We start from the raw sequence: 22,504 nt of genomic DNA, 5'->3' as shown, positions 1-22,504 counted from the left end.
AGGAACATTTATCTACTCTTGGTAGGAAAAGTAAATTGGTATAATTTTTTGAAAAAAATTTGGCATTACTTAATAGATTGAAGACATGTACACCCTATGACCTAGCACTTTCTAGGTTTGTACCCCAAAGAAATTTATGCATATAAGAATCTGGAGACCCCAGTAATTAATAGTAATATTGTTCATAATAGCAAAACTCTGGAAAGTAGCCGCATGTCCTCAGATCATAGAATGTACAAATTGTGTTACATTAATACAATGAAATATTTTGTAATAGTAAAAATAGCCAAGTGTATCAAAATTGATAAATCTCAAAAACAGTTGAATGGGAAAAAGTCTAATTTGAAGAATAAATTAAATATGAGTCCATTTATGTAAAGTTACAAAATGAGCTAAACATTTTTTTATTTTATGCACATGTGGCAAAATTCTAGAGAAGAGCTAGATAGTAAAAACCAATATTCTTAATTATGTGTTTACCTATGGGGAGAAAAAAGGGGATATTGGTAAGGGGAGTGCTGGGAGTGTGGTACTGGGAATATTTTGGGCGTTTGCCTAGATGAAGGGCACACAGGAATTTATTATTACAGTTGTATTTTAAGTATGAAGATATCGTATATACTCTTACATATTTACTTATTTCATAATAAAAAGGGAAAAACATTGTTTTACTGTATATGTATGCACATACATACCAACCCACTTCAATACCCATCCATATATATCAGTTCTCAAAGTACATACAAACACTGGCTACCTTTAGTGTTTAGAAATAGACTTGGCATAGGGAGAGAAATCTTCATTTTTCATTTCATAATCTTTTATATTTTTCACCATATGTTATTTTTTTTCACTTAGAAAATCAAGGCACCAAGAAGAAAACCTGTATTCTGGTACTTTTTGCTGTTGGAATTATTCTCAAAATTTCTCACATGATAGCATGCCTTGATTATGATCACTTTGATTTTTGTTTTTGATACTGGGAATTAAATCCAGGGCACTATATTACTGAGCTATCTCCATATTATATCTCCAGACCTTTTTACAGTGGACCCTTGACTTTCAAACTCAATTCATTCATAAAGGGTGGTTGTAACTCAAGTTGGTTGTAAGTTAAGACTTTTTCCCATAAGAAATAATGGAAATACCCATAATGTGTTCCAAATCTTCCAAAGCACCCCTTAACTAACATTTTAGGGTTGTGCATAATTTACCAGAAACAACAATAGCTTTCCTTGTGTATTCACCAAAAAGTTATAAAATGTGCCTAGCTTATCAGTAACAACAATTTCAATACTCACCATTCAAGTTGACATCTTCGGCTTGCAGGAAGGGAAGAGGAAATGGAAGGTGGGTATTGTTTGGAAGGAGCATCCCCTTCCATAAGAACATCAGGAGTCTGGCTCTCTGGGGTCCTTTCTCTCCTTGGGGGAGTCTGTAGCCCACTAGACCTGCTTCTGGCTCACTAGGTCTCAACCTTTTCAGAACTAAAAACTGGTCTAAGGTTGTCTGTTTCTGTCTTTTATTTAACACTGTAGTATGACATGGTTTGTCATTAAGCAAGTGAGTGCAGCGATTGGCTTTTTCTCCATCTGGGTGGGTCTGCTCTACAACTGTTTGTAGCTCTGTACATTTTTTCAGGATTTCCTTTATTTTGCTGCACTGATTGTTGATACTTCTCTTCCTTTTCAGAAAACTCCTCAGCTGCCATTTTCTGTTGTTCACATGAATACCACTCTCATATTTCTTCTCCACAATTTCCTCCTTCTTTGCAATTGTGATTGCTTTCTTTACCTTCCCTTCCTACTTAGTTTCTTTTCTAGATTTTTGGGGGCCATTTTGATAGCAGTAATCATACCAATTATATAAAGAAAGCACTGACTGAAATCATATCACAAACATGCACATTTAGGCTCAGACTGATGCTTATGTACACTTACATATGCTTTTCTGCCATTGCAAGTCTTTGTTTACAACTGCACAAGCGTCCGGCATTCTGGTCATAACTCAAGACCTTGGTCGTAAGTTAAAACTAAAATTCCAATCATAACCCAAGTTGTTCGTATATGAAGTTGATTATAACTTGAGGGTCCACTGTATTTTTTATTTTAAGACAAGCTCTCGCTAAATTACCCATGTCCCGCTTGGAATTATGGTTGCATGCCACCATACTTGGCTGGTTTGTGCCCAGCTTGGGCAACTTTGTGGGACCTTGTTACACAAAGGGGATGAAGAGGTAGCCTGGGATGTAGCTCAGTGTTACAGCATTTGTGTGTCATGCAGTAGACCACTTGTGAACCTATGGCATGCGTGCTGCAGTGGGCCGTTTGTATCATTGAAAGCTCTAAAAGGTTCGCCATCACTGCATTAGACCCTACATTCAGTTTCCAGCACTACAAAAAGAAAAAAAAAGTTGGGCATGAAAATTTATTATAATTAACTCAGATCAAATCCTAGACTGTTGTCTTTTGTGTTTCAGCTTCCCAGTTCACAAACTTTGAGGTTGATCAATCTGTGTTTGAAATTCCTGAGTCTTATCACGTTCAAGACAATGGAAGAAATGTGCATTTGCAAGATGAAGATTATGAGATAATGCAGTTTGCCATCCAGCAGAGCCTGTTGGAGTCTAGCAGGAACCAAGTATGTATGTCAGAATAAATAGCAGGGCTTGGGAAGTGTTACCCTCTGGTTTGGACTCAGTTTTTAGATAACCAAAGACATATTCCAAATAACAAGGTTGGCATATTCCTAGTTTTTACATAGATAATTTTATATTTTATGCACCTTGTCTCTTATAAAAACTTAACTATATTAGACCATCTGCATAATCCCATTCAGTATCACTCACAAAGTATCTTCAAACAGATTTTCTTTTTCTTTATGTTTACCCATGTAGCTAATAATTGTGTATTCTTTGAAGTGTACTTTATCATTTTTTAATACTGGAGTAATAATTTCAGGCTAATTTACATTATCAAGGTTTTCCTAAATTTTAAAAATGTTAGTAGTCTTAGATGAAGGTAGTGATGTGGACTTTAGCTCTCTCCCTCCCTAAGGAAAACAGACATCATATGTGATGAAAATGGTTGTTGATTCTGTATACAAATTTTTTTGTTGTTGTTTTCTTTGTTTTGTTTTTTGAGACAAGGTCTCACTGTGTAGTTCAGGCTGGCCTTGAATTCCCTGTGTAGTCCAGCCTGGCCTCAAACTCACAGCGATCCTCCTGTCTCAGCCTCCAAAGTGCTATGATTACAGGCACATACCACCTCATCCCACTTGTAAAAATTCTTATATGCAAATATTGTATTCCGTTGTGAGGGCTATCATCTCCTTAAACTGAGTGTCTACCAAAAAATAGCACCAAAACGGGACAGGCCTGGGTAGTTGCCTTTTGGGGTCTTAAATGGTTGCCCTTCCAGACCCCTACAATAGTCTGAGGATTGAGGTCCTCCTCCCCACCGTACACTGCTTCCATTCCTTCCCTTCTATGACTCCCAGCTCTACTCCTATGTGTCTGGTCTGCTTTCTCCACTCTCTGGTGTGTCCTTGATGCGTCCTATCCATTTCTTTGGTCACTAGTTTCCTCTTTCCCTCCATTGCTCATTCAGCAGGTGTTTGCAGTGTTCTAGGAATTCTCTGGTGAAGCAGCCCCAGCCCTGCCTTCATGGGACTGCTAAACTTTGAGAATAGCACCTCTACTTGCTCCCTACTCACTCTAGCTTTTTGCTTTCCAGTTTTATCCTTAAGTCTTGGAGCTTGGGTAATGTGAGTCACCTTCCTTTACTTCCCCTTGATACCACCACAGTCCTATTCCCAGACTCACAAAGATTTCTGAGGCTGCTGGGCCAGAATCTGGGGCAGGCATATTCCCTTTGGGATTCCCCCTGACATCACTGTCAGCCCAGTCCACTCTTCCGTTCCCAATATAAGTGAGGTTATCTTATTTCCTCAAATCTACATAAACCCTGTGGACCATAAGTTTTGACAAGGGGATAGTCCAAGTTCAAGATGACAATCATTTCTTCTAATCTTGCTGTAAAAAGAATTCCCTTTTTTGGGTCATTTAGGTATTCCCCAAGGTTAGCTGTTTTCGAAAGACTGATTTTGTGTAAAGTACAAGGTGGTGGCCACAAGTTAGGATAGTACCTGATATACCCTAGACCAATGGTGGCAAACCTACAGCATGCAAGCCACAGCAGGCTGTTTGTTATCCCTGGATGCTCTAAAAGGTTTGCCATCACTGCCCTATACCAAATATGACCTGAAATTTAGGGGTCATTTTCAAGGTAACCTGAGTCCCTATTAGTTGGTGTGTGTGTGTTTGTTGTTTTTGTGATAGGGTCTTGCTATGTAGTTCAGGCTGGCCTTGAATTCACTATGTAGCCCAGGCTGGCCACAGCCTAGTGGCAATCCTGTCTCAACCTCCCAAGTGCTGGGATCACAGATGTATATCACCACACCTGGCTCCTAAATCCCTATTAGCTTTCTTTTGTTTTTTAATGATGGTTTTATTGTATGTTAGTGGTCAAAAATTCATTTTTATTTTTTTTACTTTGTATGCATTAAATTTATTTAATCTTAACTCTAAATTTTTTAACATTAGACAGCTTAGACCTTATTAGTGTTTTGTGCAGCACTGTCCGTAATAAGCACGTGAATATTTTAAATTTTGTTCTTGCTGCTTTCATTTCCTTATCATTGTGGCAACAGTTTCTTATATTCATGTCCATCACATTTGTTTTCACTAGGAACTTTCAGGACCAGCTTCGAATGGAGGGATCAGCCCAACACACAGCTATGAAGCCCAGTATGAGAGGTGACTGACATGACTTTTGATGATGTGACTGTCAAACTGAGGTTGACCAAAAAAACTAATGTTGACACAGCCACTTAATACATAGATATGTGGCACACTGTCTAGGAGGACAGACTTACGTAGTTAGCTCTCCTACTTCCTCTTGTGGCAGTTACTCATTAAACTAGCTCTAACTGGGCTGGGGATTTAGCTCAGTGGTTCTGTCGCCTGCCTCACAAGTGCAAGGACCAGAGTTTGATCCCTGGTATCAAAAAAAAAAACAAAAAAAAAACCTAGCTCTAACCTCTTGATAGTGTGTGTCCAGGAAGGGATGATAGAAGTGCTGCACATAGGTGAACAACTGATGAAGAAACTAGGGTTTACCTTTCAACTTGCAGCCTCATCTCTAAGTAGATCTTTGAAACTTGAGTTTTTTACCCATATGCAGCACCAGTACCCCCACAGGGTAAATGGTATTGTACATATAAAGTGCATGGCACAGAATGCATTTGATAAACAGTTAAGAAATGTAGGGCTGAGGATTTAGCTCAGTGGTTTTGCCACCTGCTGCGCAAGCGCAAGGACCCGAGTTTGATCCCTGGTACCAAAAAAAAAAATGTAATTGCTACAGCCGGGTGTGGTGGCAGACGCCTGTGATCCCTGTGATCCCAGCACTTGGGGGGCTGAGACAGGAGGATCATTCCAAGTTCAAAGCCAGCTTGGACTACATAGTTAGTTCCAGGCCAACCTAAACTACATAGGGAGACCTGGTCTCAAAAGAAAAAAAAAAAGGAAGAAAAAAATGCAGTTGCTGCCACCACCATGATCCCGATAGTAATGACTATCTCTTTCCTTCCTGTTTTCCAACCAGGGCAATCCAGGAGAGCCTCCTTACCAGCACCAAAGGCCTGTGCCCGGGTGCCCTGAGTGAGACAAGCCATTTTGATAGTGACTTGCAGCTGGCCATCGAGCTCTCTGCCAAAGAGCTGGAGGAGCGGGAACTCCGGCTCCAGGAGGAGGAAGCTGAGCTCCAGCAAGTCTTACAGCTGTCACTCACTGAGAAATAGACATTTCTCCCCACAGGGTGCACAAAGCAGAGGCCCTGGGCTGCACATGAGTGCTACGTCAACTGAGGCCCTGCCGCTGAGGGCCTGCCCTTGGTGCAGATGGCAGCTGCCCCTTCTTTTGCAGAGGTGCAAGACCAGGGATTCCCAGGCCCATCCAGGATGCTCCCGGGAGTGGAAAAGGGGGGATTGGCAGGTCCCTTCTCCAGGCTCAGGGGAAGAGAGCATCATCACTTTCCATTAGCTATATAGGCTTGCAGGTCACATTTTTACTACCAGCTTTAGACAAAAACCCCAATCCCTGCAGGTTTGTAGATACATTTTTATCAAGGAGTGATAACAAAACAAATTACTGCAGTCGGGGTGCTTTTATATATGAGAGCAGCAACAGCAGCCTTTGTAGAATGGTTTATGAATTTAAGACCTTGTACTGTTCACCAAAGAAATGGGTTGTGCCGATCTACTCTTTATTTTTACCTTTATATAGATGTTTCTAGAACATTGTCATTATTCCTCCTCCACCTCCACCTTATTCCATTCTTTCCACCCCCAGCTAAAGTTAAAGAGGAGAATATATACAGGATCTATTTTAGATTGTGGTTAACTGTTTGCATCAAATTAAGATATACAAATGACCACAGATGTTGCCTTAGCCTTAAAAAATTACTAATAGTTTCAAACTCCACATATTGAGAGATTGATTTGAATTTGTGTAGGCAGTTCCTTTGAGAGCAGGATCCTCCAGGCTAAATCTAAGGCAGCTAATCCTGTCCCTGAAGGGAACCCACGGCTTGTTCTTGAAGTGGGCAAGCTGGCCATGATAGTGGAACAGCAGAGAACCAAACAAAGGGTGTGTTCAGCACCTGCTCCAGTGAAGGATTTCTACGAAGGAGCCTACGAAGAACTGGCTGCATGTTCTAGTTTCACACAGGAGAAAGGGGTGGATTTGAAATCAGAAAGGGAACTAACATGGAGCTCAATACATTGCTGTTCTTTCAAAAGGGAAAATAATTTCATGTTGCTTTTTAGAGTTCAAATCAACATCTTTCTGGATAAATATATTTTTTAACAGAATGTTTTTATTATTTTTAAAAGATATAAAAATGACTTCCCATCAGTAGCAATACAAGGTTATACATTTTAACCAGATTTTCTCAGGCCTTTTTTGGATACCTTTAGTAGTTAACTATTTTGTCTAACCCTCCTGTAAATATCTATCATACCATACAGATCCCTGGGAATATAGCAACTCATTCTCATTCCCATAGGCTGCACTGAAATAACCTGGTAAATGGTATCCTCCTCTGTTTCACATCTGTTTCCTGTCATGCTTCTTTTGGGAGAGGGAGAGAAACATAAACTACTATTCCAGTTGATGTCTGTATCATACAGTTAGTGTTGCCAGTAAAACATTCTTAGACACAAAGAACTGTCCTTTTAATTCAAGAAAGCCATCTGCCTTTTTTTGTCATGATTGACCAAAATTCCTCCTCTATACACAAGGCCAGTATAGGCAAAAATCATTTTTTGTATGCAGCTTGGCATTTTGTTTACTTGGCATTTACTGTGAGTGAAGTCACTTGGGAATGGCTGCAGGTAGGCCACAATGTTTACTCACTAAGGTGAATCACAGGTAATTTCTGTGTTTGCATTCCATTGCTCTGCTTCCTGAGGTCTTTGACTTTGTCCCAAGAAGTCACTTAAAAAGGGACTGAGCATCATGTCAACCCGTCACAGCATTTTTCATGTGTACTCTCAAAGTGCAAATAAAGACTGCTTCAGTAGAGGGTGCTCTATATACCATATCCTGGACAGTCTGAGTCTTGTCTCTTTGCACATTGTTTTCTAGTTCCAGGTGCCAGTACATCGCTCAGTTGTACAAGTATACAGTTACAAGATGGCACATTCGTGTCAGCCTACCTGCCCAAGTTACCCAGTACACACTCAACATGCAACTCGTTCCAGAGTGTCCAGTGTTGGGTTACTGAAGACTGCTGCAGATGCCTCCTGGAGGTGCACTGGCTCTTATGGAGGAAGGCAGCCAGGCACATCAGTTCTGAGTGAACATGCGGTCTCTTGAAGCCAAAGTGCTTTAGGAGGCTGTTCTCACACATCCGAATGATAATGAGGGCTTAACAAACTCATCCTACACCTAAATATGTTGGTATTAAACAGAAAAGGCAGTGGCCAGCAAGTTTGAGTTCCAGAAAGGAGGCTTTGACACCTATAGGAACATGTGAAAAGCTGCTTTGATTTGGGAGGGAAGTAAATAACAATACTTTGAGCTGCAAGAGCACTATAAAAATTTATTCGTAGGTTAAAAGGTGCAGTTTCTACAGGTGAATTTTTTTTATTCAAGCATGAGTGGCCCAGTATCAGCAGAAACTGAGCAATTTTTGCTCATAAGACATTGTAGGAACTAAGTATATCAAAGTGGCTAAGATTCTGTTCTATAAACTTGTCACATTATACATAATGTGAGGTATCAAGGAAGCAGAAAAGTTTGCTCTAATGATAAGGAACAGAAATTTTCCAGCCTCCTGCTCATCACAGATAACATCAAGAAAGATGAGTTGGATGATGGAAACTTTTTCTTTACAGTACTGGGGATTGAATCCAGGTATTGTACATGCTAGGCAAGTGCTCTACCATCGAGCTGTATCTAGCCTAAATTGGAAATTTCAGGTGACTGCTGGAGTTCAAAGTCCCACCCACACTTATGTCTAGAAATATGTGTGGGTTTAAGATTGAGGTCCAGTGAAATATGCAATATAATGTAGTAATATAATATGCTAATAGTGCTCCAGAGCCCCCAAATTTCAAGCAGTACTAGGAGACTTTTTTTTTTTTTTCCTGGCACCGGGGATCGAACTCACAAGCTAAATCCCTGGCTCTGAGACTTCTTAATACCAACTTTAAGAGTTTAGTGTTTTTTAACAACCCATTTTATCTAATTGGCACAGGTTAATTCCATGTGTTCTTCTGCCTACACAGGTAGTAAGTATAGTTATAAGATCTAGGGATTAATCACCTTCCCCCATCCCTCCAAAGATGAAGGGTAGGAAAATAATTCCACTTGAAGTATTTGGCCAGTGTTTGGTGTATAAAAGTTTTTGGTATAATTCCCTTTTCTAGAAATGCTGCTTTTATCTTTATACATCCCTCTGTAATAAGCCTCTTTCCACAAAGATTACTCTTACTCTAGCTTGAATTCATGTATGGAACAGATGATAAAATTGGAACAAAGATTTAGTCTAGGATTTATGTACAGAATAACTACTATAAAGTTGTTTCAGAAAACTAGAACAGGAGCCAACCATGCCATATGAGCAAAGAGCAAGTCACAAGGTTTACGGGCTTGGCAAATTTTTACTGTTTCCTTTAAAATCATAAAAACAGCCAGGCGTGGTGACTCATGCCTGTAATCTCAGCACTCAGGCTGAGGTTGGAGGATCGCCAAGAATTGGAGGCCAGCGTGAACTGCATACCAAGATCCTGTCTCAAAACACCAAAAAAAAAAAAAATCCTAAAAATGGCAATGTATATTGTGGCCACATATCAAAATGTGCTGTTACACTGAGGTGGAGATGGATATGTGCTCCTAGGGCTGAACACTATCAAACCTCATTTCGGTCCCAGTCAATAACTGGGAATTTCTATGGACAGTCCACCTTGGGTGATTCCTTTACGTTTACAGGATCTTTTCACTTCACTGTATCTGCACAAATTGGAATGTGTCTATCACAATTTCATAGGTGAGAAAAGTAGAGCTCTAGAGAAGTTAAGCCTGTTAATAATTGGAGATAGGAACAGACCCCAGGCCTTCTGACCTACACCGGTCTGGTTTGACATGGCACATTCCCACATTTTATACACTTAGGAAATAATTACGAGGCATAAAACCCTATATAGAATTTTAATTTTAATTGACATTTTGCTCAAATGGAGAGAACAGTGAAAATTTTATGGCTCAATTTTAGAAGCTTACAAACTAAATCCTTGGGTCAAATAGTGACAGTAGCCCTCATTAGTTACTTCACATTGAATGCAGGTTGTTAAAAAGAAAAATAATCAGTGCTGCGCTTCAGTGGAACATAAGCATTTCAATTTCATAACAAAAATCTAGCACCTTTAAAATAATCACTAACAACTTATTAAATATGAATTACCATTTCAACCAGGGAAAAAATAATCCAGTTTCACCAACAGTGCAAAGTAACAGCAGCATTTTCAAAGTTGAAATTAAATCCGTGTAAACACACCAGCCTGCACAGTGGACATGCACTTCTTAGTTGAGCACATTAAGGGCTGATAGAGGGATCCTGCTGAGTCTCTTGGATTCCCAATATGAAAGGCTAGCATGAGTTTTAAGCCAAGGGCTGCATAAACTTAAACAGTACAAAGCAGATCAATGGTTGAGCAGGATAGGACCCTTGTTCTGATGGGCTAATGAGGAACATTTTCAGGCCAACCCTGGAACTTTCTAGGCCAAGGGTGCACATGGTAATAGGCCTACCTGATGCAACCCTGATTTCAGTGGGGCCATCTGAGTACACATCCAGGTTCAGGTGAGGAATGCTGGCCTAAATTGCCCATAATAGACACTGCTTTGCAACCAGGACATTCTAGGTCAGTGATGGTGAACCTTTTAGAGCTTTCAATGATACAAACAGCCTGCTGCCCCTATGTTTGCCACCACTATTCTAGGTCAATTCAGTATAATAAAAACGTGTCCTTCGTAATGTACTATAACTGAATGGCTCTAAAGCAGGGAATGTTGGGCCAAGGCTTTAGCTCAGTGGTGCCGCAGCTGCCTTGCAAGTGCAAGGTCCTGAGTTCGATCCCCAGTACCAAAAAAAAAATTAAATAAAAAAATAAAGCAGGGAATGTCTACATGTTTAGCCTCCCTCCCTCCATTTCAAGCATTAATGATTAGTCCTTTCCAGTTTGGTTCTTACAGACACAGGATTAGAATGTTTTGTTTCTCACAAGCATTACATCTTTACATTAAACCTTAGAGTTGCAGGCCTTACTTTTTTTTTTGGTACCAGGGATCAAATTCGGGTCCTTGCACTTGCGCAGCAGGCAGTGAAACCACTGAGCTAAATGCCTGGCTCAGGCCTTACTTTTAACAAGTACAGCCTTTCAAAAAGGAACACTGATAAGCAGACTCAACAGCCAGTTATCTGCATGATCTTAGGAAAATATCATTGCTAGTAGACGTTTCTTCTAAGTCACTTCGGATTTACCAACTGTCCAGACCAAAGGACATTTCCAAGTAGGAAGGTTCTGATTCCAACTTCTCCACTGGCTCATGTGCATCACAGCTTATTCTGTTTCCAAAAACTTGTGGCACAACTTGCTTGGTGTCACCGACGCCGAATGGGCTTGTAGACACAAAATGCCATAAGGATGACAGTCACCAGTAGGATGCTGAAAATGGTTCCCATCAACACTGCAAAGGCAAAACAGGTTATGTAATGGCAGCCCCGGGTTCTATCATTTATCCATCTGCTGACAATCATTTATCAACTGCCATCTGCTGCCAGGCATGTGCCAGGTGCAGGGGAAATAGTTGTGAACAGACCTCATCTCAAGTTGTCTGCATGTTCATGGGGGAACAAAATGTAGACAAATAAGTGCCTTTCACATAGCATGATATGCTATGAAGAAAACCCAGACAGGAGTGGTGGTGCATGCCTCTAATCTCAGCTACTTGGGAGGCTGATACAGGAGGATCATAGGTTCAAGCCCAGCCTGGGCAATCTCACACATTTTTTTTGGTACCGGGGATCGAACTTGGGACCTTGTGCTTGCGAGGCAGGTGCCAAAACCACTGAGCTAAATCCCCGGCAGCCTGGGCAATCTCTTTAACACCACCCTAACTCAAACTAAAATAAAAAGGGCAGGGGATACAGCTCAGCACACCCTAGGCTTAATCCTAGTACTGGAATTTTTAAAAAGAAAAAAACAGTAATGTGACGGTGATGGGAGAAGGCTGAGCAACGGTAGTTTTGGCGGGGGGGGCTACACACAAGTTGAGCCCTTAATGAAAGAATGGAACAGGGTTGTAGTCCTGAGGACCAGAAAGGCCCTGAACAGGCTCAAAATGGTCACCGAACAGAAAGGAGGCGAGTATGGAGGGAGTGAAACAAGAGCCGGGGAGGCCACCAGACAAGAAGGCTAGAGCCGGTTTGTGCAGCGCACTGGCGACTGTGAAGGAAACATGGATTTCTCCCCCTAAATTCAAAGAGAAGCCACTGGAGGGTATGGGCACATGGAGGGTGACTTGATCTGATTTTGTTGGGAAAAAAGATCCTTCTGGCTGCTGTGTGGAGAACCATCTGATTACAGGTAGGCAAGAGAAGCAGTGAGGCCAACTATGTCTATAAAGCCTCTAATAAAATATGATTTCAGTGAAGAAAATATTGCAGGCTCTAGATGAGTCTTTTTCTCTTTTTTTCTATTTCTGGTTTTGTTTTGATTTGTTGGGGGAGCGGGTACCAGGGATCGAACTCTGGACCTTGCGCTTGTGAGACAGGCAGCGGAACCACTGAGCTAAATCCCTGGCCCTCTGTTTGTTTTTTGAGACAGGGTCTTGCTATGTAGTTCAGGCTGACCTTGAACTCACTTATGTAGCCCAGGCTGGCCTCGACTCATGGAGATCCTCCTGCCTCAGCCTCCAGAGTTCTGGGATTACAGGTGTGCACCACCACACCCTGTTCACTAGATGAGTCCTGACAAAGGCCTCCAGACCAGAGAGACAACTAACTTCACAAACCTATTATGTTTGAGGGTGTAAAAACGTTCACATCTAAAATTTTCAAGGTGCTCAGGTGAGAAATGGGATCCACAACCAAGATCTACAACTTAGGACCAAGTTATTGGCGATAAGGATCTTGCTCTAAATTAACAGAACCACTCAGCAGCCAGAAAGTTTGACGGTAGCAATGATGTGCAATGTTGTTTCTATGACTCATATGAGAGATCTTAGGATGCATTCAAATCATCTCTCTTTTTTGGTGAGGGGAAGGAAGGGTAGAAAAGGTGACAAAGACAGCATGTCATAACTCCAAAAGGCCAGAAGTAATTTTAAGGTCTGGCTAAACAAAACCTATAACATACATGAGCTAAATGTCCTATCTCAAAATAGCTGTTAATAAATATCTGCCCTAATTTTCAAATGTCTTGAATATCAAGTTTCTACAGTTCTGACTATACTTGGACTTAGTTGTCTTGTTCTAGTTAAACCATTTTCTTGCATTGTGCAAGGGCTCTAAAACAAAACTCCCATGGGAGGCTGAGGCAGGAGGATCATAAATTCAAGATCAACCTCTGCAACTTAGTGAGACCTTGCCTCAAAATAAAAAAATAAAGGGCTGAGGATGTAGCTCAGTGGGAATGCCCTGGGTTCAATCCCCATTCCTGCAAAACAAAACATTCCCAGAGCAAAAGTTCTGAGGAACGGAGGGGATGGAAATTTTCTCTTTAAAAATGCTTAAAATTGTTGTTACAAATACACATCCATTTGGATCGCCATCCACTGGGGCCTTAATCATCTTTCTACCCTTCCCTGCACTTTGCAGGTAGCATTAATTGCCTGGTTGGCAGGCCCAGACAGAACTCTGAAAGACTATTTCAAAAAGTCCATCTTTATGGTCATTAAGTCTCATTTTCTGCACCCATATAATGGGACAAATGAAACCCACTTAAGAAGATTTTCTTTGAGGCCTAACTATAGTTACCTTCAACAAGCGTTCAGGCCAGGTGTGGTGGCGCATGCCTGTAATCCCAGCACTCGGGAAGCTGAGGCAGGAAAATCGAGGTGAGTTCCAGGCCAGCCTGGGCTACATAATGAGTTCAAGGCCAGCCTGAACTACATAGCGAGACTCTGTCTCAAACAAAAACAAAAACAAACAAAAAACCCCAAATGTTCAACAAAGCGGTAGGCATATAATAAACACATGAAAGTAAGTGACATTATTATAGCCAAGATAGGAAGCATGGCACATTGGCAAGAGTTAAGGGTTTAGGATCAAAGCATCTGGGTTTCCATGTACATTTGCAGGCTATGTAATCTTACACAAGTCACCCAACCTGTTTCTTTCTCTGAAAAACAAAGATAAAAATACATAGTGCATAGGACTATGGTTTTCAAACTATCAAGGCAAAGGACTAGTTTTTACAAGTTCTAGTCTGTCCCAGGCCCCACTGTGTATACCTACTTGGCAGCTCCCTTTCTCTACAAAGCATTCCAGTTCATGGACACCTAGAACTGCTCTTTACCTGCTTGGGTATTGCAACGTCACCTTAAGTTTTGAAACACTCTTGGTTTAAGTCACCTTTTGCAGGTAATACACAGATTGCAGGCCACCCTCTGAATAGTGCTGTTCTACAGCAGTGGTCTCAAAACCATGAGAATCTGGGCCTGGAGGAAAATGGCAATGTGTGGAGTCATTTTGATTATCTCCGCTGGGGATGGGCGGTGCTACCATATATACAGGATAAGGTGAATGGTGCTGCTAAACATCTACAACGCTCAGGATACCCTCCCCTGCACCTGAGAAAGAATCATTTGATCTAACATGTCAGAATATCCAAGTTGAGAAACCCTGTTCTAAGCAGAATAATCTGTGGAAACTACTTAGGAGGGTGCTAGGTACAAAATAAGTGATCGATCATGGCAGTCATTGAGTTAAGTAAGGTACAGCCAAGTCAATCCAGAAATGTTACTATGTGGCCACTTTGTGTATCTATGGACTTACTAGTGAGGTACAGAGAATGATGACAAGACGCAGGTCATAGTGAAGTTTATCAAGCTTTTCGGGGTCCTTCTGGAGTAGTGCACGTGCATAGATACGCATATACGCATGCGTGTATGTGTCTGAGACCCTCCCAAAGTTAGGTTTCAAGCTCCACAAAACCCGTTTCTGACACTGGCACCCACTACTCCCTGTTTAACCCTGAGTAAAAAACAAAAAACCAAAAAAACCTCATCTCTCTGAGCTTCACTGTTCCGCTTTGAAAAAAAAGGGGGGGGGCTTTAAAAAATCGTGCATTTTCTCATTGTTACTGTGAACTCAAAAGAATTCACGTACACAAAATGCTTAGCGCAAGACATATGGTACATAGAAAATGCTCAACAACTGCCAATTAGGCCTTCTTACTACGAGTATTGGTCGCTTAGCAAAGAAGACGGGTCGGTGTATAGAATGCGTCTTGTTGACCACAGCGAGGAGGGAGGGAATCCAGACTGACACCGAGGTCTGCGGATTCCGGTTTATTTAGGTGCACACAGCACGTAACGGAGGAGCATACTGGTTACCAGGCCCTGCGATGAGTAGTAAGCTCGAGCCTTTGCCCCCAGGCCTCCGGAGAGGGGGGTCCCAGATCTCTTAAGAGAGGCAGTGCAGGCCAGGCTCCCACGGCCCACAGCGGGAGATGCGCAGGCCCGATCCCGACGCCCTCCAGACCGCGACGCTCACCCAGGTTCTGCCCGCGCAGCACCGCGTACGGCCGGCTCCGCTCCGGCGGCTCCACCGGGCTTGGGGCCTCCACTAGCCCCACCAGGAGGACGCACAGATCCAGGGACAAAAACAACCACGCCAAACGCAGCATCTTTCCCCGGCAGTAATGGCCAAAAAAGCCACTTCCGCAGCAAGCTCCGCCTCTGTCTCCACCAGTTCAAGGCTTTCCTCGCCTCCACCCTTTTGGACCTGCGTCGTTGCCGTGGTAACTGTACGCCGGAACAAGTTTTTCTAGGACAAAGGTTCCCTGCAACCAACGTTCCGGTTCCGTACAGGCAGCGTTCCACAGCATTACAGATCCGCTATGGCAACGTTTCGCCATCCTTTGGGCTGCAAGAAGGCCTCATTTAGAGGGAGTATTCTTAGGTCCATTGTGGACCTATGAACCCCACCTAGAAATCTATGCATTTTATTACTAAATCTTCACCACAGGCCTCAGAAATAGACTGTTGCCGTGACTGTGTATTCCCATTTTACAAATGCCACCGCAGGGAACCCTTACCTAAACATCTTTTCCTAAAATTGCAGCCCTCCTCCCTCAAAATACACACTTCCTCCCCTCCTTTCATTCTCATTACTTTTCTTTTTTCTTTTGGTAGCGGGGACCGAACTCCGGTCCTTGCGTTTACACAGGAGGCAGCAAAACCACTGAGCTAAATCCCCAGCCCTCTCTTTGCTCTTAAACTTAGCACCACTTACCTTTTACATTCAAAGCATATTTTATCATTTTCTAAGTATCTGCCATCCACCCTAGAATGTAACATCCACGAGGGCAGGGTTTTGTGATTGCTCATTGATTTGTCCCAGAGACAAGAGTAGCATGTTATATACAATGAATGTTTGCTGAAATAGTGAGGAAATTGAGCTTGTTTGGCGCAACGCTACACACAAAAAGAGACAGGGCTAGACTTTGACCCAGTATAATTTGTAATCCGGAGGCTGAATGGCCTCGCTTCATTGCTCAGGCTTGATCTGTAGTGACATTGGTAATATCTACTTCAAAATGGATAAGCAATGCAAAGAAGATATGGGGAGCATTTTGTTTACTCTGGAGAGTTATATCCAAACACATAAGACCCCAAAGGGGAATGTATTTATTTTTTTAAAAAACGAAACAAATAACAACAACAAAAACTAAGTGCCTACCATACCCCTGCTCTCATGTAACCTCTAGTCTAGATAGGAAGTCAAATAATTAACAAACTAACAAATGATTAGAAAGAGAATTATATAGCTCAAAATTGTGGTAGATGATATAAAGAAAAATAATTGCAGGGTATTGAGTATAGACACCAACAAGGCACATTCCCATCAGGCTGGTGGATTTCCCTTGCAGAACTCTATCCCTGGGAACTGGTAGAATGTGGGCGTGAAAAGAACTTCCTCCTGAAAAGAGGAAAGAGAATATTTCTCTTTAGACAAGATCAGGATCTTTAGGTCCTGTGGTGCATGCCTGTAATCCCAGCACTCTGGGAGGCTGAGGCAGGAGATCACAAGTTCAAGCCCAGCATGGCCAATGTAGTGGCTTAGTGAGACTCTGACTCAATATTTTAAAATAGTAATAAAGGGCTGGGGATGTGGTTCAGATGAAGGCCCTAGGTTCACTCTTCAGTAATAACAACAACAAAGTCAAGACCCTGACTCATTAAGTTCTTGTGGGAGATTTTCCTGGTGGGCCCATCACTTCATACTAATGCCCCATGTTTCTTTTCTTTTGGTAGGGGGGACTGAACTCTGGACCTTGTGCCTGCAAGGCAGGCAGCAGCACCACTGAGCTAAATCCCTGGCCCTGTTCCTTATGTGTTTAAAGGTAGAAGTAGGTAGGGCCGGGGATTTATCTCAGTGGCACCGTGCCTGCCTTGCAGGCACCAGGTCCTGAGTTCGATCTCTGCCACTGGAAGAAAAAAAAATACAAGTAGGTAGTGGAGCATAATGACAAGACAAGGATTCCAACTCTAGTCTTGCTTGGCACTGTATCACATCTCAATCTCAGTGTCTACACCTAGAATATGGGAATGTTAAGAGAATTGATCTCTGAGTTGTTAGAGAATTGAATAAGAAAATGCATGTTAGCTACATTGCACACTTTAAGTGATCTGTGTTGGCGATTAATATTATTCTGGAAAATCTACCTTAGAAGAATGTGTTTGGAATACACCTTAGAAGTCATTAGTCTAATAGTTCATGAATTATTGAGATGCCTGGATTTATCATTTTCCTTGAGCTGCCCATCACTTAACTATTTCCCATTCAAATTCCCTTCAATGAAAAAATGTACAAAAGAAAAAAAGGAAGACAAGCAATTGTTTAAAGAGAATGTATTCTATGCAATCAGCTTCCAGGCATTTTGACCTTCTTTCTGCTCCTGCTTCAGGATTTTTGCTGCTCCCTTTACCTTCAGTGGCCTTTCTTGAGAACTGTACATGGCAGGCCTCCGCAGGCCCTCAGGCTGACTGTCTGCTCTTGCTCGGAGTTCTCTGTCCTCATCCCTCAGAGCTGCCCCTACAGTCACTCATCTTCACAGTTCTGTCTCCCCTGCTATGTAGTTATCATCACTATCTGCATTTTGGTTGTTATTTTTAATTTTTTTCTGTTGTTGTTTGTTGCCTCGCCCCCACCCCTTAACTGCAAATTCCACGAGGACAGAGACAATGTCAGGTTCACTGCTCTGTCCTTGGTGCTGGAATGATGCCTAGCAGAGTAATGTCTTCAAATACTTGTTGAGTGGATATGGAGTAATAGTGTTGAGGAAGTTGTTGGTTGATATTAAGGCCTGGAAAAAAAAACCTGGAGATAACCGATCAAGGCAGAAAGATTTATTACCACAACAAGTACAGTAGTATGTGGGGGTTTTAAGTAGCAATTTTCCTGACATAGTGGACTACATAGACTTAAGCATACACTCTACCACCAAATTTTCACAATTGACCGGTTTTTTTGTTTTTGGGGTTTTTTTTTTTTTTGGTACCAGGGATCGAACTCAGGACCTTGGGCTTGTGAGGCAGGCACTGGAATCTACAATTGACCGTTTGATGTTCAATTCATTGTATCCTGTATTCTGGTGGCTTCTAAACATCATTTATCTAACTAGATTATAAACTTCTATCAGGGTTTCAGGACACCCAGGTAATTTAAATTTCCAATAATAAATAACATTCAATAAAAGTACATCTCATATATTACACTGATATCACATTTGTTGTTTATTTGAAATTCAAGTATAATTGGGAATCTGCATCTCTGTTTTTGAACTGACTTTACTAAATTACTAGACTCTTTTTTTTTTTAATTTTACCGGGGATCGAACTTGGGACCTTGCGCTTGCGAGGCAGGCGGCAGCACCACTGAGCTAAATCCCCGGTAAATTATTGGACTCTTAATGGTGTGTCAAGCCCAGCATTAAGTGCTGGGACAGTGCTGTAGACAAAGGGCAGAATAGTCTTTGTCATCATATACAAACTAAACAGATGTGAACACAAAAGAACAACCTTACTACAAGCTTCTCAGTCTTGGTAGAGGATAAGCATACAGCTAATGCAGCCCTGAGTTTCAGGGCTGGAACACTTACCATGCACAAGCCTCATCTCACTTAACCCTCACAACAGCCCTACTAGGCAGGATCTGTTATATCTGTTTTATGGAAAATGATGAAACTGATGCCCAGAGAAGTTAAATCACACAGTCAAAAAGTAGTAAAGTGAGAACTTGAGGTTCATTTACAAGCATTTTGGTACTAGATTCCATGTGCCCAACCATCTCATTCTAAATTTATTTTCAAAAAGAAAGTTAGAAGCATGTAGTAATGAAAACAATGAGGCAGCTTTCTAGACCTGAGAATGTACAGAGGAAAAACTATGGATTTAAAACACATAATCTGGGGTAGGGGGCTGCAACTGCTTGTCAATTTCTATTGCATGACAAATCTAACTCCTTCAAACCTGGAATTTGACATAGTCTTCAGTCACCAGTAAGTGAAAGTAGTACAGTTAGAAACAAAGGAGCTGAATGAGTCACTTCTTTCTCTACCTTCAACTGTAAACATCACCTTAATGGTTACCTATGCTTCTATTTTCTTAAAAGAGGTACAAAATAAAATAACAAAAGCCTAAGAGATCACCATGCCTAGACGCCAGGGAGAAATTCAGTGGGAGGCACCAAAAAGTCAGAGGTGTCTGGCCTTTAAATTCTAAAAACCTAAGTTATCACTGCCCTTTTTGCTCTTTTGTAGATGGCTAAGTTAGGTAGAAATGTTATAGGCAAACAAGGCTAGGCCCTAGAGGGAGTCAGTGCAGAGGGTGAGAACATATTACAACTGTAGACAGAGGGACACTTGGTCTTAAAAATCATTTCCAGATTTGGACTTCCTAAGAGCTTACAAAGTGATAATGGGCCTTCTTTTAAAGCAACAGTCACACAGGGTGTCTCTCAGGCACTGGGCATTCTTTATCACCTTCATTGTGCATGGAGGCCACAATCATTGGGAAAGGTATAGAAAATGAATGATACCCTAAAGAGACCCCTTTGCAAAACGGCTCAGGAAACCCACTTACAATGGCCTCACTTACTACCTTTAGCTCTTATCAAAGTTGTAAGAAATACACCTCAAATTCTAGACCTTGGTCCATTCTTGAAAAGGATGCCCTTTTCTCACTAATGATTTTCTCTTTGAGAGAGAAACAGAGGCCTTACTAAAAGATGTTACCTCACTGGCTAAATTCCAACAGACTCTTCCACAGCTAACAGCTCAGCTTAAAGAAAAGGGAAATTCCATATTCCAATCTGGAGATTTAGTACTGGTGAAGTCTTCTCTCATCATCCCCTTCCCTAGGACAAACTTGGAAAGGACCATACACAGTGATCCTGTCAACTCCATCAGCTGTCAAGGTAGCAAGCCTGGATTCCTGAATATATCACACCCAATTCAAGCCCTGGGAACCAGAGACTGTCACTGAATGTGAGCAACCATCCAAATACAGCTGTAAACTCACAGAAGACTTAAAATTCTTGTTCAAAAAGAAAACAAAGTCTCCAGATAAGTAACCTAAGATGTTACTTCTATCCTTTTTACTAATTACTTTACCACTTAAAAGAGAGTGCAATTCCTTTCTAGGGTGGCCACAGGAATATGCAGAGTTGTTACAACAAACCTCTTGCTGGATATATGGCCTGCTTCCCTTGTCAAGTACATCAGGACTTCCTTGGTAGGTATCCTCACTTCAAGGAAATGATTGGAATAAACTACAAGACTACATTGATGAGACATGAAAAAGTTCAGTGGTTCATAGCTTAGCCCACTGTTACAAGGTAACTGAGTGGCCTATAAACTCCACCCTGAATGATCCTGGACATAATCAAATTTTTTTCTAAAAATGCCACTAAATCCTCTCTATAGGCACGAGTAAAGCTTCTGTTAAGTAAGAGTAAGGGTTCTATTGTGAGAGACAACAATCAGATATCAAGATGGCTACTTTCAGATATGGGATGATTGTATGTAGTTAACTCCAACTATAGAGCAACTTAGCAGAAAAGTTAGCCCCCTTATGTTTGGAGCAAAGAAATCACTCTTATTCTCATTGGCTTAATGATACTAACTACTTGGAATGGACACCCCTCGAGCTGGGTATACACAGGTCATATAACTTTACAGGTCAAAGATAGTTTGCAACAGACTGGTTTAATCATCCTGGAATTAGATGGGAAGCCCTCAGTGGCACTCACTGGTCCTTAGCCTTAAAGGTAGATGAGACACGTTAGGTAAATTTAGGACTAATAAATCTTGTATTACCATGAATCCTGATTCCTGTATAAATTGTATTGCATTTCAATCATGTATGATTGCTTGTGTCAGTATTTTTCCCTAAAAAATGAGTCCACTTGTTTTAAAAAATTTCACTTTGGGCTGGGGATTTAGCTCAGTGGTTTCGCTGCTTGCTGTGCAAGTGCAAGGACCTGAGTTTGATCCCCGGTACCAAAAAAAAAAAAAAAAATTCACTTCTTTACTCCAGAAACTGTCTTCTCATGACCACATTGTACTAGAAATCTTTTATCTCTGGCACTGTTTCTCAGTGATATACAAGGGGACTGCTGGTCCATGTGACTAAAGGTCAAAATTCAGTGTTACCAGCACTGATGATCTAAGATTTCATGAGCTGCTGCCCTGAGGGCTCAGGGGTGGGGGAAATGAGTACAGGGCAGAACCTTGAGCTACACTTTAAGAAGAATAAGATTTAGAGGGGTAGAAGGAAGACATGATGGGCAACCTGGCCATGCAATACATAGGAGAGTTAGATTCCAAGATGAGAAGCTCAGGAAAATGAGTAGAGCATCCTCGCCTGGACCTAGTCTTGCTCAGAGTTTGGATGATAGTTGGGCTCCTGTGTGAGGTTGAGGGGAACACTGCCTTCATTATTGCCATGATGTCGTCCTAAAAATGTACAGAGAAGCACTTCCTTTTCTATAGATTTTTTTTCCATCTGCCTGTGATAAACTGACCACTTTTATTTGTTGGAATCAGTGAGAAGCAGAGAATAGAATTTAGTCGTTCAGTTCTCTGACCCAGACTGACCAGAACACAGGTCATCAGTGACAGAATACAGGGTCAGGCCAGGCACGAGAGGTTACCAGGTCTGAGTTCAGTGGGGTTAGGTTAGGGAGCAGTTTCTATGTTTCACCTGCTCCCAGGATTTGCCTGACAACTGATGCTTGTGTAGACACTGCTGGCCAAGGGTTGCCTGCCACAGAAAAACATTTGAAATGGAGTAGTATCACAGGGCATGGCCAGCAAAGCTGCAGCCCATCTAGCTGCAGAGTAGGTGGGGGGCATGAACTCCAGTGGAGGACAAGCTCAGCACAGTGATGGGGACTGATCCCTCAGTCCAGGTGGACCACACTGCTCCCAAGTATGGCCAAGATGCCATCACTTTCACGGTATCTCTGACGTATTCTAAAATCTTCAGTCTCAAATTCTGTGTCCTCCCACTGATGGGGAGAGCAATCCTGGCCCTGGCTGGTCCCTCCTGTCTCTCATTCCTCTTCATCCCAGAGCTCAGCCCTGTCTTAGGCCCCACAAGTAGCTGATTAATTCCACCTTACTGGGATCTTGTGGAGGTATATAAAGG

General features: G+C 41.8%; 2 protein-coding genes across 5 annotated transcripts in view; one reads left to right on the top strand and one right to left on the bottom strand.

Moving 5' to 3' along the window:
* The window catches only part of Ankrd13a (ankyrin repeat domain 13A), a 35,747-nt gene extending 28,083 nt beyond the window's left edge, over nucleotides 1-7,664 (top strand). For all 4 annotated transcript variants that reach the window (XM_087198511.1, XM_004843589.4, XM_021257292.2 and 1 more), the window contains 3 exons: nucleotides 2,480-2,640; nucleotides 4,749-4,816; nucleotides 5,667-7,664. In XM_087198511.1, the coding sequence (XP_087054637.1) occupies nucleotides 2,480-2,640; nucleotides 4,749-4,816; nucleotides 5,667-5,862 (425 nt within the window). In that variant the 3' untranslated portion in view covers nucleotides 5,863-7,664. The remainder of the gene's footprint in view (nucleotides 1-2,479; nucleotides 2,641-4,748; nucleotides 4,817-5,666) is intronic.
* Nucleotides 7,665-9,760: 2,096 nt separating this feature from the next.
* CUNH12orf76 (chromosome unknown C12orf76 homolog) lies at nucleotides 9,761-15,598 on the bottom strand. Its single transcript, XM_087198512.1, has 2 exons — nucleotides 15,345-15,598; nucleotides 9,761-11,314 (listed from the first exon to the last, which is right to left on the bottom strand). Exons 1-2 carry the CDS (start codon nucleotides 15,475-15,477, stop codon nucleotides 11,229-11,231), a joined length of 219 nt encoding a protein of 72 aa, XP_087054638.1. The 5' UTR covers nucleotides 15,478-15,598; the 3' UTR covers nucleotides 9,761-11,228.
* Nucleotides 15,599-22,504: the final 6,906 nt, after the last annotated feature.

This window comes from Heterocephalus glaber, unplaced genomic scaffold, assembly GCF_053883595.1.
Source record: "Heterocephalus glaber isolate CG9 unplaced genomic scaffold, H.glaber_assembly_v1.0 deba00001687, whole genome shotgun sequence".
In the NCBI taxonomy this organism is placed as follows: domain Eukaryota; kingdom Metazoa; phylum Chordata; class Mammalia; order Rodentia; family Bathyergidae; genus Heterocephalus; species Heterocephalus glaber.
This window is presented reverse-complemented; position numbering and strand designations above follow the sequence as displayed.

Coding starts and splice junctions, on each gene's coding strand:
- CUNH12orf76 (XM_087198512.1), bottom strand. CDS start 15,477: ATGCTGCGTTTGGCGTGGTTGTTTTTGTCCCTGGATCTGTGCGTCCTC. Junction 11,315..15,344: donor GCTGCGCGGGCAGAACCTGG/GTGAGCGTCGCG, acceptor TTGCCTTTGCAG/TGTTGATGGGAACCATTTTC.